Source organism: Syngnathoides biaculeatus, chromosome 6 (assembly GCF_019802595.1).
Source record: "Syngnathoides biaculeatus isolate LvHL_M chromosome 6, ASM1980259v1, whole genome shotgun sequence".
Classification (NCBI taxonomy): domain Eukaryota; kingdom Metazoa; phylum Chordata; class Actinopteri; order Syngnathiformes; family Syngnathidae; genus Syngnathoides; species Syngnathoides biaculeatus.
In genome coordinates this window covers 10,512,623-10,532,237 of record NC_084645.1, presented here as the reverse complement: position 1 = coordinate 10,532,237, position 19,615 = coordinate 10,512,623, and the positions used below count along the sequence as shown (strand labels likewise).

The following is a 19,615-nucleotide window of genomic DNA, read 5'->3' as shown; positions in this document are numbered from 1 at the left end:
ACAATTAACACTCCTTAGGGGCAATCAATCTATATAACAAAATAATGGTTGTGAATTGCAGTAGTGTATGACATTGCTGCATAATAATTAGAGGCACAACAATATATATTGCAGTTTATACAGGCTCCAGCATGACTGTGACACTTCTGAGGATAAGTGGTACAGAAAATGGATGGATGGATGAATTTAAATACCTCTCTGAAAGTGTCAAGACAATGTGTGATTTGTTGGAGCAATTTTTAAATGAATATCAAGTTAAAATAATAATTTCTTGCGCACCATCTTGGTTTTGACTGCTTGGGCTGCTGCTTGAATCTGCCAAGACTTGCCAGGAAAACTCCAGTCTCACAGCACCCTCATTAACTATCTGAACTCTGCATAGAAAACAGAGGCATTGAATTGTTTGTGTTTATGTCAAACACACTGGCAATTAACAATACTGCTATAGAGGCTGATTCATTCAGAAGCAAAAACCAATAAGGGGCTGTTTTTTCATCGTCAACCAGCATTTATATTTATTACTTAGGGAGAGGAGTGTAACATGACTTACTGGTGAGTGCTGGTTTGGAAAGCCAAGGTGTCTTTGAATCGAATAGTTTCTGTATCGCAGCTAAACTTGACAAAGTCACAAACGACACTGATACGTAAATGCAAATCCCAGTCTGAGCCTTTGACCACAGAGCAACCTGGCTCTGCATGCTGTTTCTGCGAGTAAACAAACATACAGAATTCTGATCATAGATGCATATTTTTCTGGTGTTAACATCTATTATCTTTAAACATCCATACTTTATTCTTTCCAGTATTTTGTGGCTGTGTACATATAGCCTGTAATATTTTCTTTTGGTCATCCCAGTCAGGAACCTGATCCAATGGCTGCTGGAATGTCACCTGACAAATCTTGCATGCAATTGTCTGCTTCGTGAGTATCACTCGTGCTTTGGCACAGAAAATGACAGTCACTTCCTTAGAACAGCCTGCATGGAGGTGTCCTACCTGTAGGCATGCAATATGAAATACATAGTATTGTAGATATAGCAAAAGATGTATTCAAATACCATCATAATGTCCAGTTATTTGTTGTTGGACAATTTATCAAACTCGATTAAGGTTCCATTAATCATGCTAATAAAATCAAAGTACAGTCTTTAACCTGTCCTCTAGTGTTCATTCATTTTTCGTGATGCTTATCTTCACTAGGAGCGTGGGTGTGTTGGGAGCCTATCCCAGTTGTCTTGGGGTGAAAGCCAGGGTACACCCTGAAATGGTCGCCGGTCAATTGCAGGGCGCATAAAAACAAACCACCATTCACACTCACATTCCCACCTCCAGGCAATTTAGAGTCTTCAATTAACCTAGCATGGATGCTTTTTTGGGATGTGGGAGGAAACCGGAGAGCCCGGAGAATAACCACACCAAGATGGGAAGAACATCCAAACTCCACACAGACGGAGCTGGGATTTAAACCCCAGATCTCGGAACTGCTAATCAGTTGTGCACTATTCTGTCCCTCTACCAGTCATTAAATATTTATTCATGATGTAAGATGAAAATAAAATAAAATTTAAACTGGGAAACAAAACCAGTTTACTTATGCATTTTACTGTCACTAAGTTATTCTAGATCTTTTTTTACCGTGTCATATGAATCAACCCTGATCATACTGTCAGTCAGTTTCTTTCAGCATCACCACAGTGAGTTATCTCAGATGAATGCACATATATGTTTGGCATAATTTTTACACCTGATCCTCTTCCTGACACCACCCTTCTCAGGGAGTAGAGGCCCCAGTGGGATACGAACCCAGAACTCCTGGTTTACCAAACCAGTGCTCTAACCACTGAGCTACTCTCTTCCTCCTCTTATCATATTGTATTGCATGATATTGATACTGAATCCCACTAGCAGTGTTGTTGTGAATTCAGATTTTATTGGAAGTGATGACAGCACAATTAGTGAACTAATGAGTTGAATAATTTTATCAAACCCAACAATTTAAGAAAATAAATTAATAACACTTCTCCACTGTGTTTACCTGCGGTGAAAAGGTGAGATTGGCATCATCTGAGGGCCACTCAAACCTCACCACCTGGTTGCTGTTGCTGTGATTTGTCATTGTGAAACTCTCTCTGATAGGACACGCGACATGGCAGTGACCAAAACTGAGCAAATCAGAATAATCTGTGGGGTTGTAAAACATCAAAATTTCATGACTTTTTTTTTTTAATTATGCTCTTCACAATTTTTTATTATCATCATTATTGCAAATGCCTGCCCAACCATCAAGTGGGAAATGAAACAGTAAAGGAAATCTTTTGTTTGCTGTCATTTCTAAAAAACACCCACTGTCCTCATGTCCTCCCTTACAACATCCATCAACCTTTTCTTTGGTCTTCCTCTCGCTCTTTTGCCTGGCAGCTCCATCCTCAGCACCCATCTACCAATATACTCACTCTATCTCATCTGGACATGTCCAATCCATCGAAGTTTTCTCTCTCAAACCTTGTCTCCTAAACATCCAACTTTGGCTATCCCTCTAATGTGCTCATTTCTAATCCTATCCAACTTGCACTCTCCTAGAGAGAAGCTCAACATCTTAATTTCTCCCACCTGAAGTTCTGCTTCCTGTTGCTTCTTCAGTGCCCCTGTCTCTAATCCATACATCATGGCCGGCCTCACCACTGTTTTATGAACTTTGTCCTTCATCTTAGCAGAGACTCTTCTGTCACATAACACACAAGACACTTTCCGCCAAGTGTTCCTACTTGCTTGGACCAGTTTTTTTTCCACTTCCTTACCACACTCACCATTGCTCAAGATTGTTGACCCCAAGTATTTGAAGTCATCCACTCTCACTATCTCTTCTCCCTCAAGGCTCACTCTTCTCCTCCACCCCTCTCATTCATGCACATATATTCAGTTTTACTAATCCTCATTCCTCTCCTTTCCAGTGCATGCCTCCATGTTTCTAATTGTTCCTCCACCTGATCCCTGCTTCCACTGCATATAACAATATCATCTGCGAACATCATGATCCAAGGGGATTCCAGTCTAACCACATCTGTCAGCCTACCCATTACCACAGTAAACAGAAAGGGGCTCAGAGGTGATCCCCGATGCAGTCCCACCTCCACCTTAAAGGGGCATTCCACTGGTTTGCATCAGCAAAGTATCCAATAGGTCATGTAATATATACTCTATTTTGACAATGTGATGTTAAATCCTCTCTCATTTAATAGTGTTTTGAGAAGATTTTTAATCGACAATTACGAATTTTCAGGGTCGCTGCCATTTTCACGAGTCACATGACATACGTGCGCGGATGTGACGTGTTATGTAGGGTTGTAAATGCTCGATTACATGTGAAACCAATATGCTCAGTGCTGATTTCTCAAATTTATCCTCATATGATGAAGAAATAGAAGTATCGGTTGATCGGGAAGAGTGCGAAATACTTCCATACACAGCCGTGAGTGGCACAGCCGTGACCGGCTCTGTCGCTCGGCTCCTCGGTTGATCGGAAGACAGAGGAATACTACCATACACAGCCGTTCCTCCGTCTTCCTGATCAACCGACCGGCGGAGCTGTGAGCTCGCCCCCCGGGCCCCGGAGCTCGCTTGCATGTCTCGGGGAGCGAGGTCACGGCTCCCCCGAACCCTGGAGCTGTGCTGCTCATGGCTGTATATGGAAGTATTCCTCCGTCTTCCCGATCATCCGAGCAGCCGAGCTGCTCACAGCTGTGCCGCTCACAGCTGTGTATGGAAGTATTCCTCCGTCTTCCCAAGCTGTCGAGCCGCTCACAGCTGTGAATGGAAGTATTCCTCCATCTTTCCGATATACCGAGTGGCCGAGCCGCTCACGTCACATCAACCGATACTGGTATCAGTCGAGGATAAATCCGAGAAATAAACGCTGGGCATACTGGTGTCGCATGTAATCGAACCTTTGTTGTGGCACGTAACACTAACAATCCGCGCACATAGGTCATGTGACTCGCGAAAATGCCAACACCCCTGAAATTTGCAATTGTTGATAAAAATCTTCTCAAAACACTATTAAATGAGAGAGGATTTAAGATCACATTGTCAAAATAGAGTACATATTACATGACCTATTGGATACATTGTTAATGGATATTTATGCAATTAATGCGTCTAAGGTATTCTTGCAGAAAACCTGAATTTCCATTTTTAAAAAAAGGTGGGAAAGTGATTTCCCCCAGAAAATCAGTTGAAAAGAACAAGGATTATCTTGCATAAAACAAAGAAAAAAACTCAATTTTGATGGACCTTCGCGAAACTCAAATCCCGAAAATCCAGCACAGTGAAATGAAAAGAACATAGCTGTTGTTATTCTGGATTTAGTAACATACCTAATAGTTGACTGGTTTGGGAAAGTTGTTGAAAAATAATTTTAATACTCAATGCAACTAAACCATATGGGAATTACTAACATGAAACATACATCCTCTCCTCTTCATGAGTAATATTTGCTTAAAGCAATACATTTAAGTCTTACCTTCCTCATCATAATTTGGATTCATTTCTCTTGTTGGCTTTCTGATGTTGTCAAGGCTGACAAGTTGCTGGTAAGCCTCTCCACTTACTTGAATTGTGGCATTACTATACTGGCTGTCCTTTACTTGCACTGAAATCTTGTCATCCACCTTCAGAGGTTTGTTAGAGGAGAATGTGACCTCAAATTCAACCCTCTCATTAATATCAAGTTTCAGGCACGCACTGTGGACTAACCGAGGCTCTGTTGAAGAAAAAACTGAATCGAGATTGTTGCAAGCATTGTAAAGGCTAAACAAGTGAGTCATGAAAGGTATCATTTGTATGGTGATTTTATAATTGATTCAACACATACCACATAAATAATTGAAACAGCAATAGATTTAGCCAAATGATCTTCTACAGGATTTTTTTTTTGTTGTTGTTACCAGCGTTAAGGGTGTCCTCAAATTGAGAGAAGTGAATAGTGCCACATTTGTTGCCAAGAGCAGCTCCAAGCATTAACACACCGTGTTTATCCGTCATGTCAATCTGGACCTTTATAAAGCAAACAGCAGGATTGTAAAAAGAGTTGGCTTTGTCTCACAAATAATACAAATAACTGATTGTTATTGCTTTATCAGTATGTCTTTGTGATAAAGCAATAACAAAGTGTATTCACTCACTTGAGCTGGTACACTGCCATCGTTTAGCAGCACCAAGGGTAAGGAATTAGTACGACCTACTAATATCCGTCTGAAGTGCAAAACTGGATTTGATTTGCTGGATGGACGTATCACTGTCACAACTGGTAGACAGCCTTCACCTATTATGTCAAACTCCAGAACCTTGCTCTTTAGGTTTGTTGTTATTCTTTAACCAAGAGAGGGGATATAATCAATTAAATGGATACAAAACAGCATACCATCATGAGGCATACCTGCTGCTTTTATCGAATGTGGCTTCAAAAACCGCATTGTAGAGATGCATGGTATGAGGAGTGAAGCTCAAAGAAGTGAAGGCATGGGATTGACCAGGAACGAACAAAGTTGGAGAAGACAATTCAAAAACATCAACATTTCCAGACATCTGTAAAAATAATGGTCATTTTATACATTTTTCAACCGGGATATGTTGATCCGTCCGGAGTCGACAAATCTTTACCTTTATGCCAACATATCTGATGGCTAAGTTGAGCGTGTAAGGCACCTTGCTGTTGTTGGTCAGCTTTAAGCGAGCCTGAGATGTTCTCCCCACAACAATTTTGTTGAAAATAAACTTGTTCTCATCTAGCACAAAAACTTGTTCAGCATTGAAAAATTGTTCAGATGATAGCTGCCTGCTGTTTTGACACATATGGTGCTCCTCAAATATAGATGCCATGTCCAACACAATGCCTGGATGACAACAAGAAAAAAAGTCAATTAATGAAGAGAAGAATACAAATGGGGAAAGACTGCACCACTTGCTTGGGCCTATACATGGTACAGTGCAATTATTGAAGTTTATAGACCCCAAAGGCTTTACTTGGAATTTAAAGAATTATCCCCACGTGTGTGTTTTGTTTTTTCTGATGCCACCACTGAAGGGTACAATTGGCTGCAAAGACAAACAATGTAACTGTAGAACCTGACATGGAACTAACTGTGACATTTGAAAGGCTGTCTCCTCAGTACAAGATGATCCATATAATCAACCATGCATTTATTCATTTTATTCCAACCATTTTCTGAGCATCTTATCCTCACGAGGGTCATGGGGACACTGGAGGCAATCCCAGCTGTCATTGTGCAGGAGGCAGGGTACACCCTGAACTAGTTGCTAGCCAATCACAGGGCATGTGGAGACAGTCAACAGTCGCACTCACAATAACACCTAGTGGCAATTTTAGAGTCTCCAATTAATGCATGTTTTTGGGATGGGAAAGGGAACTGGAATGCCTGGAGAAAACCCATGCAGGCACCAGGAGAACGTGCAAACACCACACAGGCGGGGCAGGGATTTGGACCCGGGTTCTTAGAACTGCAAATCTGAGCAATTATTTTTGTTAAAATAATCCATCCACCTCTTTGGTGTGGATGGTGTGGAGCTTCTTTTTAATGGGTGTGCAAAGTTCCCGGAGCACGCTGGTATATAGGTGGATCAAGATCTTTCTAAAGATGAGTCCACATGAACGTGCTGATGCAAGAACTGTGATGAATCCTGCGTCCAGCAATTCTGTTCCTACCTGGCCTACAGACTTCAGCTATCAGTTTGTATGGTATGCCTTCAGGGTGGTCTGAGGGGTCACGGCCACTGATGTCGATAAGTAACTTCTGGCTCCAGCTGCCCAGCTGCTCAGCTACACACTCAACTGTCACTGCCTGGCGATTCCTTGGCTGCATTGTTCCAGTGCAAGGGAATACCGCAAACACCCCTGTGCTGAGTCGATTCTGGAAATGCAGAACAAGGAATGGAAGGTTAGACTTTCAAAGGGTTGATTTACGAGGCACATATAAAGAAATGATTGCTGTTATATAAAAGGATTTCTGGAGTGCCTGCGGAAATATTCCAATGTGAAGTAACACAGCCAGGTAAATTTTTCTGAATTCCCCATTTCCCAAATATGACTATGAGGAAGCTGTTCTGAATTTTGCAATGCTGTGACATCACAGTCAGACTACATTATCTGAAACACTTGGGGCTCTATTTTTGTAGACGATGAATCTGTAGCAGAGCACAAGAACTGGTGTATGATGATTTCCGTGAAAGCACAAGGCTCACTGTGCATGTTTGCCATTTCAGCAGAGTGTTTTGTGACAAGTGGCCATCCATGCACAATGAAAGTGTGTTTCTTTGACATGGCCAGACAGAGTGACAATTTGGTGGCAGAAAGTCAGTCTAAACTCATGCCTGGTGAGACTGTTACTGTAATTCTATTTTTGTGAGTAAATTCTGCGACGTGGGAAGCACAAGTCTCCAATGAAGCCTGTTGGTCCTGGTTTCGGTAATTTCATGGACCAGCGCATTTAAAAAGAGACATCTGCGGTGTTTGGTGTGGGCATCACCACATCCGCCTTTATTCCTGAGCAATTGAAGCAGGTTCTTTCATCCCCTTTAAAAGAGACAGAAACACAGTAGTCTAAGATGTGTCTGTATATGTGGAAGAGGACTCAGGAATTCCTGCATGACTGGAGCACTGAACTTTAGGGTTGTCCTGATTGGATTTTTTCACTTCCAATCCTATGCTTATATTGCAGGCTTGAGTTCTGGGTGATACTGTTATCGGAGCACTTGTATTGTGTTTAAGACAATTTAATCACACACAATACAACACAAAACAATAAAATAGAAGTAGAAAGACAGTTTAGTAACGTGTAACACGAGCTAACTAACTTGAACAACTTCTCCAAAAGCAGCAATAATAAAAAAAACTCTGTCCCCGTCCGACGACGTAATCCAGGGGTCGGGAACCTATGGCTCGCAAGCCAAACCTGGCTCTTTTGGTGGTTGCGTATGGCTCCCACAGCCCTGGTGTGTGCTCATTGTGTTCTGGTCGATCGCGAGGAAGTTCTGGTCGATTGCGATCAGATTGATGTCTTTTTTAACATTTTGGCACCGCACAAAACTTTCTTTAACAATGACCTGCTGCACGGCCTCCAATGACAGCCACACACTCTTCTTCTTAGTTTAGCTTGCACCGTCCCCTCTTTCACCCTTAAAAGGGGTACATTCATAATTACAAATGTTACAGTTCTTACGCAGCCTATCATTGTGGTTTATGACAGAGAGCTTATCCGCTACCCACCACCGGAATTTTTTTTTTTTTTTTTACATAAAGACATGCCTCTGTCATCAAGCATTGTTGGCAAGAGCACGTAAGTGGGGACAAATGAAAAAATCCAACCTGCAGACCAGCTGATTGTGAAAACTTGGAACGTATTCCCATCACATACCACACACCGCGGCGTGTGAATATTGCTGTACTGACAATGTTTGGTTATACCGATGCATATGAAGTCTTTCTCACATTTAAAAAAACATTAAGACGAACCTACCTTCATGAATAATGGATGAAAGTCTCAAAGGCTGCATGAAGTTTAATTTATGGTGTATGAAACGGAGAACTAAGCCATCAGCAAAGAACTCGCATTAATGGTAAAAAAGTACTTTTGTCATCATTGGTTAGCAACAGTTGAATGTTATATAATGAATTTAGAGACTTATTGTACTCTTAAAGTGTTGATCTTACATAAAATACACGAATATACTTGTATTTAGTTTTAAAAATATTAGCTTTTGGAATTACATTTTAAAATATTTGCCATTTATGGCTTTCTCAGCCTAAAAGGTTCCTGACCCCTGACCTAATCCTTCTCTCAGAACGTCACAAAAGATCCGCATCATATCGGTAGTGTCTGTGTACTTGTCCGATAGCAGCAGGATGAATAAAAAGCTCCATTGGCAACCAACAACGTAATACTTCTCTCAGAATTTAACAGACGATCCACGTCATGATAACGTCATAAAGTTTCTAAGTCAGGGGTGCTAAATGTGTCGATGTTCATGGGCTGGCGTTGTTGTTGTCGCTCGTCAGGCGCTGGCGTTAGCCTCAACGTGGAGGTGGATCAGGCGGGGAGATGGTTTGGCCGTGTGCGGGGAGGAGAAGGCAGTTCTCCCCCCCACACCAGCCACCGGTGTCTGGGCACCCCTTTGCCCGGCATGGGTCCTCCTGAGTACGCTACATACACAAGAACAATTATAGGCCTGTCATTTTGAATATTTCATCAGGTTCCTTGTCCGTCTGTCAGGGAGTCTGTTGATAGTTAGAAGTGATCTGCTTATCATCTAAATATGGCTTGAAACGATAGCGTAATATTTCCCTGGTCACTTCACTCAATTGTGAGATGTTCTCTTCTTCAAAAAGAGGTTCCGTGTCAGAAGGGGCGTCGGAAAAATCCGAAAATATCTACTGTTCTTCTCCCATAGGAGTTGCAAGCAATATGGCTGCCATCGGGATGTCAAGAGAGACTTCCGCAACTTTACCAATTAATGACACACTCTCCGCTAATTTTTTTTTTTCGTATAGACATTGAAGTGAATAATATTATATGTAGTTTTCATAACAATATCGATTTTAAAGGGCCACTGTCATGAAATGCGTGATTTTTAGTATGTTATTAATGAAAAAAAAAACAGCAGATGATAGGGACCCATGCGTTTTTTCAGCACAAAACATGATTTTGATATATATAGCTTTTTGTAACTCCCGCCATGGAAGTCCTCTCGAGGGATTTGTTTTCGAGAAGATCAGGAAGTGATGTACTGGGCAGGAATGCCCTCAAGTGTACTCGTTTGTTTCTATTAGTTTTACCTCCGGGAAGGGAGCTTGTTGTTCCTTCGTGTTAGCCAAAATGCAGGCTCGTTACATTGCTGGATATTGCTTGAACACTCGGTAGGATGGATTTAACCTTTATAAGTTTGCAAGAGACCCGGTTCGTCGTGAGAAATGGATTGCATGGGTGCAAAGGACGAGAGCTTCGTGGGTTCCAAATGTCAGGTACATGTGTATAGAGCTACTAAAAAAAATAAATAAATAGTTGGGGCGGGGGCAGTAATCTGTCTCTCATAACGTAACAAAAGTTCCACCTACATATGACAGGGGTGCAAAATATGTCGATGTGCGCGTCGGCGCCGTGTCCTCTGATCATGGCTTCGTCCGAGCTTCAGTGTCGCACGAGCCACCGCCAAAGCAGTGCGTCGTGCACGAGCCGGCAGCCAAGCAGTGTGCCTCGCAGAGGAGCTGGTGGCCAAGTCGTGTGCCCCGCAGATGAGCACGGCTTCGGCCGAGCTGGCTCATTCATACATACACATACATCTAACTATGGCTCGAAACAATAGGGTAATATTGCAATGGTCACTTCACTAGATTGTGAGATGTTCTCTTCTTTGAAAAGAGCTTCTGTGTCTGAAGGGGCGTGTCCCATAATGGGGGCCACAGCGTGTTTTCAATGGCGAATGTCCGGGGTGACGTCACAGACAGTAAACGCAGCCAAAATGGCGACCACTTGGATGTTGAATGACACTTCCGTAACTTTGCGCATGGATGACGCGCTGTCCGCTCATATTTATTTTTTCGTATAAACATTGACGTGAATAATGTTAGATGTATTTTTCATTACAATATCTATTTTAGAATGGTTATAGGGATGACACTTGACCTTTAAAATGAATATATGGCTGTCAGTTGACCTTTAAGCAACCAACATTCGCATTCCATGTAAGCTTTCTTAGAGACTAAAACCTAAACCATTGAACTCGTTGCATAAAAACTTCACTTATGCTGAGCAGTGAAAATAAAGATCGAGGCACCTTGTATTAAAAATGACAAAACATAGGGAGACAAATCAACAGTGTACTGACATAATAAAAGTATGGATAAAAAGTTGGCTGTTCACTTATTTCCACAAATAGTTTTACCTGTGAGACGTTTGTATCTTTATGAAAGGACTCGCTCCTCATTTTACTCCCAGTTGTATGAGACTTCTCTGATGCACTCTCTCGAGCAGCTTTCTTACTGTGACCAACAGAAAATATAACTTATAATCTTAATATCTTACACTGTACATGAAAAATATGAACATCACACTTTGAACTGTTTTCTCTATGTATGTATATGTATATACTGTGGGAATAGAAAGTATTCAGACCCCCTTAAAAGTTTCACTGTTATATTGCAGACATTTGCTAAAATTGTCTAAGTTGTTTTTTTTCCACATTAATGTACACACAGCACCCCACAGTGACAGAAAACATTGAAGATTTATTAAAAAAAAAAAAAAAGAAACATCACACAGCCATAAGTATTCTGACCCTTTGCTCAGTATTTAGTAGAAACACCCTCTTGCACTAATAAACATGAGTCTTTTTCGGAGGATGCAACAAGTTTTTCACACCTGGATTTGAGGATCATCAGCAATTTCTCCTTGCAGATCCTCTCGCGTTATGTCAGGTTGGATGATGAATGTTGGTACACAGCCACTTTCGGGTCCTTCCAGTGATGGTCAATTGGGTAAGTCTGGACTCTGGCTGTGGCATTCAAAAGCAGTTACGAGTTCTTCTGAAACAACCCCTTCATTATTTTAGGAGTTCTGGGTCATTGTCTGGTTGGAAGGTAAATCTTCAGCCCAGTCTTAGGTCCCGAGCATTCTGGAGAAGGTTTGTGTCCAGGGTATCAACTCCACCTCATTCATCTTTCCTTTGATTGCAACCACTCATCCTGTCCCTGCAGCTGGAATAACACCCACAGTGTGATGCTGCCATGACCATGCTTCACAGTTGGGACTGTATTGGACAGGTGATGAGCAATGGCTGATTTTCTCGACTCATTCCACTGAGAATGGAGGCCAAAAAGTTCGATCTGAGGAAAATCCACGTGGGCTTTCATGTGTCTTACAGTTGAGAAAGGCTTCTGTCGGGCTACTCTGTCGTGAAGGCCCAACTGGTGGAGAGCTGCAGTGCCGGTTGAGTTTCAAGAAAATATTCCCATCTCCCGGCTCCATCTTTGGAGCTCAGCCACAGTGATCTTTGGCTTCATCTTTACCTCTCGCACCATGGTTTTTCTACCCCGATTGCTCAGTTTGGCCAGACAGCCAGCTCTAGGAAGGGTTCTGATTGTCCCAAATTCCTTCTGTTTAAGGACTATTGAGGCCACTATGCTCTTAGGAACCTCAAAGGCAACATAACTTTTTTGTAACCTTGGCCAGATCTCTGCCTTGCCACAATTCTGTCTGTGAACTCTTCAGGCAGTTCTTTAGAGCTTGTGATTCTCATTTGCTCCGACATGCATTGTGAACTGTAAGGTGTTATTTACACATGTGTGCGGCTCCCCTAATCAAGTTTGATTAATGAAGGTGTAGAATCACCTCAAGGATGATCAGAAGAAATGGAGTGCACACGAGTTAAATATGGAGTGGTACAGCAAATGTCTGGGAACTTATGGCTGTGTGATAGTTCAGTTTTCCTTTTTTCCTAAAATCTGCAAAAATGTAATGTATTCATTTTTTTCTGTCCATATGGGGTGCTCTTTTATCAATGAGGAAAAAAAATGAAAAATTATTTTAGCAAATGCCTGCAATACTGTATAACATAGAGTGAAAAATGTAAAGGGGTCTAAATACTTTCCATACAAAGTGTAGGTATATATCGTACACAACTACATGTATACATATTTGTATAAAAGTGACAACGAATGATAAAGCGGAGGAAATACATTTCTGTTGAAGTGCTGTCATGCTGTGGTACTTCCTTACCCTTGCCTTGCTCGAGGGCAAATGTCAATGCCCACACAGGAGATGGTGTAATGTGTCTCAAACATTCCATTGTTCTCAATTGTGAAAGTTTGAGTTTTCTTGGAGCCATAAACAAGAGGACCAAAGTTGATGTCACAAGAAGGTGAGATTGTGTACCTACACCAGACAAGACCACGGTATGTTGTAATCACTGCATTACCAAGAATACAGTGCAGTCATTTATGAGACAAAAGAACTTTGTTTTTGCATTTATACAATTAAAAATCATCATAAAGTTCTTTCAACAAAATATTGAGTCTAGCATTAAAAAGGTACACATTTTCTACAAAAAAAGAAGACATTTGAATTAAACCTGGAGAAGACGGATTGGACTGAGACAGTGATGGGTAAAATGGCTACAATATGTCCTCCATCCCCACTGCTGGGCTCAATCACCTGTAGTAGACAAGTACAATTGCTTACAATACTACTACAATTTTTTACAGTGTAGTTTTCCATCCATCCATTTTCTGAGCTGCTTATCCTCATGAGGCTGGCGGGAGTGCTGGAGCCAATCCCAGCTGTCAACAGGCAGAAGGCAGGGTACACCCTGAACTGGTTGCCAGCCAATCGCAGGACACATGGAGACAGACAACGGTCGCCCTCACAGGGGCAATTTAGAGTCTCCAATGAATGCATGTTTTTGGGATGTGGGACGAAACTGGCGTGCCCAGAGAAATTCCACGCAAGCACAGAGAACATTGAAACTCCACACAGGATGGTCTTCTATCTATCTATGATTAGACAGATTGATTTAAAATTAAATCTAAAACTGTATACTGTGTGTGCCAATAGTCATACCTGACAAGAGAGGACAGGCTTATCTGTGATTAAGACTTCTTTCTTGGGTTTGCAGACGATCTGAATGGGTGTGTACTTTTTGCGAGGAATTAAGGTACCAGTGGAGGGGGACATTGTGAAGGCCGAGATTAGGTTTGGGTTGTTTTCTCCAACTAAAATCCTAGTGAAAGAAAGATTCAGCAGGAAAAGGATGTATTAGTACAACACATATTCTCTCCATATGAGTTTGAACAAAGGTGTAAAAATAGCACAATGTAAACCCAAGAGTCTCAACTCACTTGTATATAAATTCATATTTTCCTTGGTTTTTCAGTTTGATGGTACGTTCAACCTCTTCAAAGACTTTTATAGTTCCAAAGTCCAGACAGCAATCTGCCATAAAATGATAAGTATTGGTTGTGTTAAAAAAAAAAAATGTAAGACTATAACATGTCAGTCATTGTGTCACTGGTACTACATATTGTATATTGCAAACTTCTGATTTAAACCTGGTGTGATGTCCAAGGCTACATCAAAGGCTTCAGCAGAGACCTGTATTTTATCAGTGTATAAGATGCCCAAAATATTTTCTGCATCTGAAACCTGAAAAAAATGGAGTACATACAAATGAAAAACACCAATACAACCTGCCCTAATAAAGCTCAGAAAATGGATGGTTGGATTAATTATATTATTATTTATATTATTATATAGCTATAGTGTTTATTCATGTGTACTTTCTTTCATTCATTTATATTCTGCTCATTCTCACTTACGCCACGGGCATGCTGGAGCCTATCAAGGCATAGTTTGGGTGAGCGGCAGGGTAAACCTTGAACTGGTCACCAGCCAATCACAGGACACATATAAATAACCATTTGCACTCACATTCACACCTACGGGAAATTTAGAGTCTTCAATTAATCTGCTATGTATGTTTTTAGGACAAAGGAAGAACCAGAATCTCCTGAGAAGACCCACACAGGCATGGGAAAAACATCCAAACACCACTCAAGCGAGGCCAGATTTGAACCCAGGTCCTCAGACCTCACAACCCCGAGACAGATGTGCAAAGAAAGTTGGTTTGGCAAAATAGGTCCCAGTTAAAGTAAACAATTTTAAAATTAAAAGAATTTTGCAAAAGCTTTTTCCAGAGTGGAAATCCGCCCGCTATCTTTTACGATGTTCCGATCCGAAAAAAAAACAAAAAAAAAACAAGTGAAACAAGGACATACACAGGGTCCTAAAGATATATATATCCATCCATCCATTTTCTGAGCCACTTATCCTCATGAGAGTCGCAGGAGTGCTGGAGCCTATACCTGCAGTCAACAGGCAGGAGGCAGGGTACGCCCTGAACTGGTTGCCAGCCAGTCGCAGTGCACATAGAGACAGACAACAACCGCACTCACAATGTAGTTTCCAATTAATGTTGCATGTTTTTGGGATGTGGGAGGAAACCGTAGTGCCCGGAGAAAACCCACACAGGCATGGGGAGAGTTGAGCCCCAGACCTCAGAACTGTGAGACCAATGCTCTAACCAGTTGCCCTACTGTGTTGCTAGCTATATAGTTTTCAAATAATCAAATTAGAGTTATAGTTTTAATTTCTGAATCGTACAAGGAGGAATTATTCATTTGATTTGATATATGTGATGTGGGACTTTGTGAAAAAAATAATCTAATGAATTTGAGACTTTGTAAATAAGTAATCTCTTTTATTTTAATCGTATAACATTGTTTGTCCCAAAGAGCAAAATGGTTTAATTTAAATGGGTTTTGGTAGCTGACTAAATCAAATAACTGACACAAAGAGAAATTGTGTTAATGGTGGAAAAATGATTTTAACTTCATTTCAAAACAAGACAGTGGAAAAATAAATAGACAATATCCCCTGCCAAAATTAAACAGACCCAAAGTTAAAGTGCCATTTAAGGAATGTTTTTAGAGAACAGCCTTGCCTTTAGATGCTTTCATCCACTTCCACCATTTTTTGTGGCTGAGCTCTGATGTTTGTGTTTGTGGAAGTAGCCCCTCAAATCCACCACTTTTGTTAATGATGTCATCATGTATTTAAGCCTCGTGTTGTGTCTTACGTTGCCAGTTCGTTATACGTGAGTTTGCACGAATACATGGGTTGCTTTTTAGTGCATGTGCCTTGTTACCACATCCCAGTGTTCATGTGCCACCATTGTCACATCTAGTCTTGTTCATGTTTTAAGTGTTTGCCTTTTGCAACGTGTTTTTGTGTTTTTGCCGTTTTGGACAGCCTACCTGTGTTTTGACCTCAGCCTGGTATTAAACCTCTCTCTAAACCACATCCTTGCTTCGAAGTCCTGCATTTTGGTCCTACCCCTTTGTCCCCTGCACGTGACAGTCAGTGTAATCGGCGTACCTGGAAATCATGCACTGACAAAGGTTCCGCCTTATTTGCAATACAAAATGTGATTAAATGGTGCGAATTTTTTTTAAAGATAATAATAATTAATCGCAAATAATGTGTTGAAGCCCACCACCAATTAGGGTAACTGTAGTGTAATAATTGCTGAGTTTCCTTATACTGAAATCAAAACGAATGGGAAAACAACTTGCTATACAACTATAGCAAGTATGCTATACAACTATAAATACAACCGTGTAATTGCAATTTAGAACATTATCAATAATTAATAACCTAATAATTAACATATAAATATTATATTAAACAATAGTAATTGTAGCAGGCAGGGAGGACAATATCATTTACTGTATGTATATATGTGTGAATTTAAATTTATTATAAATCTTTTCAAATTAGTTTTTCTTAACTCATCACTTCTTGCAGCCTCACCTTGCTTCTACTTTTATTTTCTTTTGTCGATTAAGATAATGGACAACTCTATACTTGTCCCATGTGCTTGTTTTTATGCATTTGAGTCAACATTAGCCTTTATCTGGAAGAGAAACGCATGTCGATCAAATCCATCCCCACGATGACGAACAGTTAAAATCACTCATGGCAGAAGTTCACTATGTAGCACATCATTCATTGGCAAATCGCGAAGGGCTCACTCACAGCAATAGTTCAGAACACTCCCTCCCCAACCTGTAAAGTTGGCTGCTTATTGGTCATTCGGTGGTGATTGACTAGTGAGTGACAGAACGCAGCAGTTATGCGTCGTTGTTCCGTGGCAAATCGCAAATGATAGTTCGATACATTCAGAGCAGTCTCTCCACTGTCTTCATTCTGGCTGTTTATTTGTAAAAATTCATGAGTGAGTGACAGAACGCTGTAGTTGTGTTTCCATTCCCAGCCGACTTGCTCGCAAGGAGCTGACAGAACTGACAACACAACGAAACCACTTCATAAGGTGATTGATTCACTTCAGTACGTTGACAAAAAAAGTTCATCCTTTTGAAAGAACAACGCTATTGATAAATGTTAATTGTTTACCACAATGTCATGCACACAAGCCTAATGGTAGCTTACCTCAAGGCGTAATTGCTTTTTAATATTCAATGGCTTTTTGGCCAAAAAGTGCATGGTCAAGAGGAGGGAGGAGTTAGGCAAGACGACACTGTGGTCCTGAGATACACTAAACTCATCACCGAGTTCCTCTATCCCATGAAGCCTCCAAGATATTGGCAGAGGTGTCCTGTTGTGGAGCTTCACACTTCGACTCTCCTGCCTTTAGTGGAGAAGAAGTTATAATAGAGAAAAAGTCTCTTACACATAGGACACATGGGAAACATGATACTGATTGTTGAAAAATAACTTAAATATCTGGTACCTGTGAAGTAGAACCCTGTTAAAATTCAGACGCTTGCTTTCCAGCTCAAGCTCTGGTCGTACTCCCAAACAGGATAGAGCAATAGTGAAAACCTCTGGATTGTCCTTGATACAGCACACAATGTTGTCCTTGATTTCTCCTGGAGTTGTTGGGTAGGCCCAGACAGTCAGTTCCTAACAAAGTGGAATAATATCCCAATAAAATACAAAAATCATCATCTCTGAGGTAATTTGAAGACAGCATTACATTGAATTTTTTTAAAACTTATTAAAACAATACATAAAATCAAATTTGTACACTCAATTTCTGATTTTGGGTATGTTTGTGACATGAAGCCCAGAGGTATTGAGGGGTTAGAAACTAACACATCTGAAGGTCGGACAAGATGTGTCACGTCCCATCTGAACGAGAGGTCGGACCCAAATGCAGGAACTCGGAAGACGCAAGGTAGTTCAAGAAGAGACACGTTTATTGTACGCAGAGGTCGGGGATCCAGCAGGCAGTCCGGTGCAGCAGCGGTAGTTGTGACGTCGGGCGAAGACAACAGATGAGCGGACAGGCAGGAGTCGGTACACGGGGAAACAATCAACGCAGGCAAAAGGATCAAGGAGTCAGGCTTGCAATGTTGGTCGGAGAACGGACGAAGTTCGGTACACACAGGATCAATCAGGAGTACGAGTGCTGGAACGGGACATAAAGGTCAACGAACTGGCGGAGGACCAGTCGTCACCGGGTCCTATCTATACAGGGGATGATCGGCCCGCATGAGGCACAGGTGTGTGCCTCCCAATCAGCGCAGCCGCCCAGCTCGTGCTGAAGCGGCAGGATCATGACAAGATGGAAAACCAGTGGTTTGGAATATTCCTCCAAAAAAGAAAGACACCACAAGTGGACTAAATGACAGATGTCCAAAAGCTCGACCAAAGAGAACAGCATCTTATGACAAAACATTCTCCTAGAGAAGCGAGGTAACCCAAAACACCCTGTTGTAGGTTTCTGATCTTGGGCCACACCCTGTTGATGATCGGCCAGGGTTGCGCAGTCGACATGTGTCACACGTGGTGCATACACCTGGACCGTGAAATTTTCAGGATGTTGAATCTCTGCCAGCAACCCACCACCTCAGTCCCCCTTACCCTATTTGGACAATCGGCTAAGGGGAGGTAATCAACGCCCATTTCACAAATAGGCATGCGGTCCAGAACGGTCTCTGATAATATCACATTGTGATGTCAACTCTATGTTTGGTTACCTGTTCCTGGTCAGGTTGTAGAGTCATATTGGGAGGATCTAGCATATAGGTGATGGCCTGTGTGTCATTTTGGAAGTAGAACTGAACCTCAGCCTCTAGTCCTGAATTGTTTTTGATCACCAATCTCTCTGTGTTCTCTGGATACCGATTATCCTTGTATCTGCACAGACAGACATAGCCAAGTAATGTGCAGCAGGAAAAAAAAAAAACCACCATCTTATTTGCTCTTCTCACCTGTCTCTCGTCTTGCTACAGAGTAATGGTCCAAATTCATAGAATCCAGGATTAACTACATAAGACCTCTTAAGTCCTTGAATTAATTTAGGCACCTCTCGACAATAGGGAAAAAGAATCCTGTTAGAAAATAAAAAGAATGACTTCAAGGCATATCTCATAAAAAAAATAAAGGCACAGTCTGTAAACTCATTGAAGTCCTGTCAGAAATTCCAATAGGGGTTTCACAGATCTAATTGCAACATCTGCAACAATATGACTGTTCAATAAGTGACTTACTTGTAGTCTTTGCAGAAGGAGGGAAATGTGCAAATCCCTTTGCAGAGGAGTTGGTAAACTTTGTGGGTCCCAAGTAGCTCAAAGTTGAAAATCTGTTCAAAATTCCCAGGAGAGCCAGAGTAAAACCATATCTTCAGCACTACTTGCCCCTTAGCTGGTACAACCCAACGAAATGTTGTCAGGCTGCATACAAAAACATCAACTCATAGGGATTAATTTACCAGTATCTCGAATAGCTGACTGCAATCAAGCAATGAAGTTTGAAGTAATGGAATTAGAAGTGTTATTCGGAGTGGGAAACAAGCATGTATAAAAACAAATAAATCGATTACTCTGAGAATTTGCTATAATTTTGGAGAGCCAGCAACCACATAAAGGTATATATCATTTGATCTAACTCATCCTGACCAGCTGGTAATTTGATGTACAGGTACAGTATGTGACAATCCTGTGTTACATTTTGTTAAAAACTTGAAA

General features: G+C 41.2%; 1 protein-coding gene across 2 annotated transcripts in view; it reads right to left on the bottom strand.

Annotated features, from left to right (window-relative positions):
* The window catches only part of hydin (HYDIN axonemal central pair apparatus protein), a 136,664-nt gene that overhangs the window by 26,626 nt on the left and 90,423 nt on the right, over nt 1–19,615 (bottom strand). The window contains exons 50-70 of one of the 2 annotated variants that reach the window (XM_061822146.1): nt 19,139–19,321; nt 18,860–18,979; nt 18,626–18,785; nt 17,374–17,546; nt 17,073–17,271; nt 14,114–14,207; nt 13,904–13,997; nt 13,626–13,785; nt 13,138–13,220; nt 12,786–12,941; nt 10,954–11,050; nt 6,722–6,926; nt 5,659–5,891; nt 5,435–5,583; nt 5,181–5,367; nt 4,944–5,052; nt 4,520–4,759; nt 2,036–2,181; nt 790–996; nt 551–705; nt 280–374 (exon numbers count right to left, since the gene is read on the bottom strand). In XM_061822146.1, coding sequence (XP_061678130.1) covers nt 280–374; nt 551–705; nt 790–996; nt 2,036–2,181; nt 4,520–4,759; nt 4,944–5,052; nt 5,181–5,367; nt 5,435–5,583; nt 5,659–5,891; nt 6,722–6,926; nt 10,954–11,050; nt 12,786–12,941; nt 13,138–13,220; nt 13,626–13,785; nt 13,904–13,997; nt 14,114–14,207; nt 17,073–17,271; nt 17,374–17,546; nt 18,626–18,785; nt 18,860–18,979; nt 19,139–19,321 — 3,245 coding nt within the window. The remainder of the gene's footprint in view (nt 1–279; nt 375–550; nt 706–789; nt 997–2,035; nt 2,182–4,519; nt 4,760–4,943; nt 5,053–5,180; nt 5,368–5,434; nt 5,584–5,658; nt 5,892–6,721; nt 6,927–10,953; nt 11,051–12,785; nt 12,942–13,137; nt 13,221–13,625; nt 13,786–13,903; nt 13,998–14,113; nt 14,208–17,072; nt 17,272–17,373; nt 17,547–18,625; nt 18,786–18,859; nt 18,980–19,138; nt 19,322–19,615) is intronic. The other variant, XM_061822147.1, reaches the window with a different exon arrangement.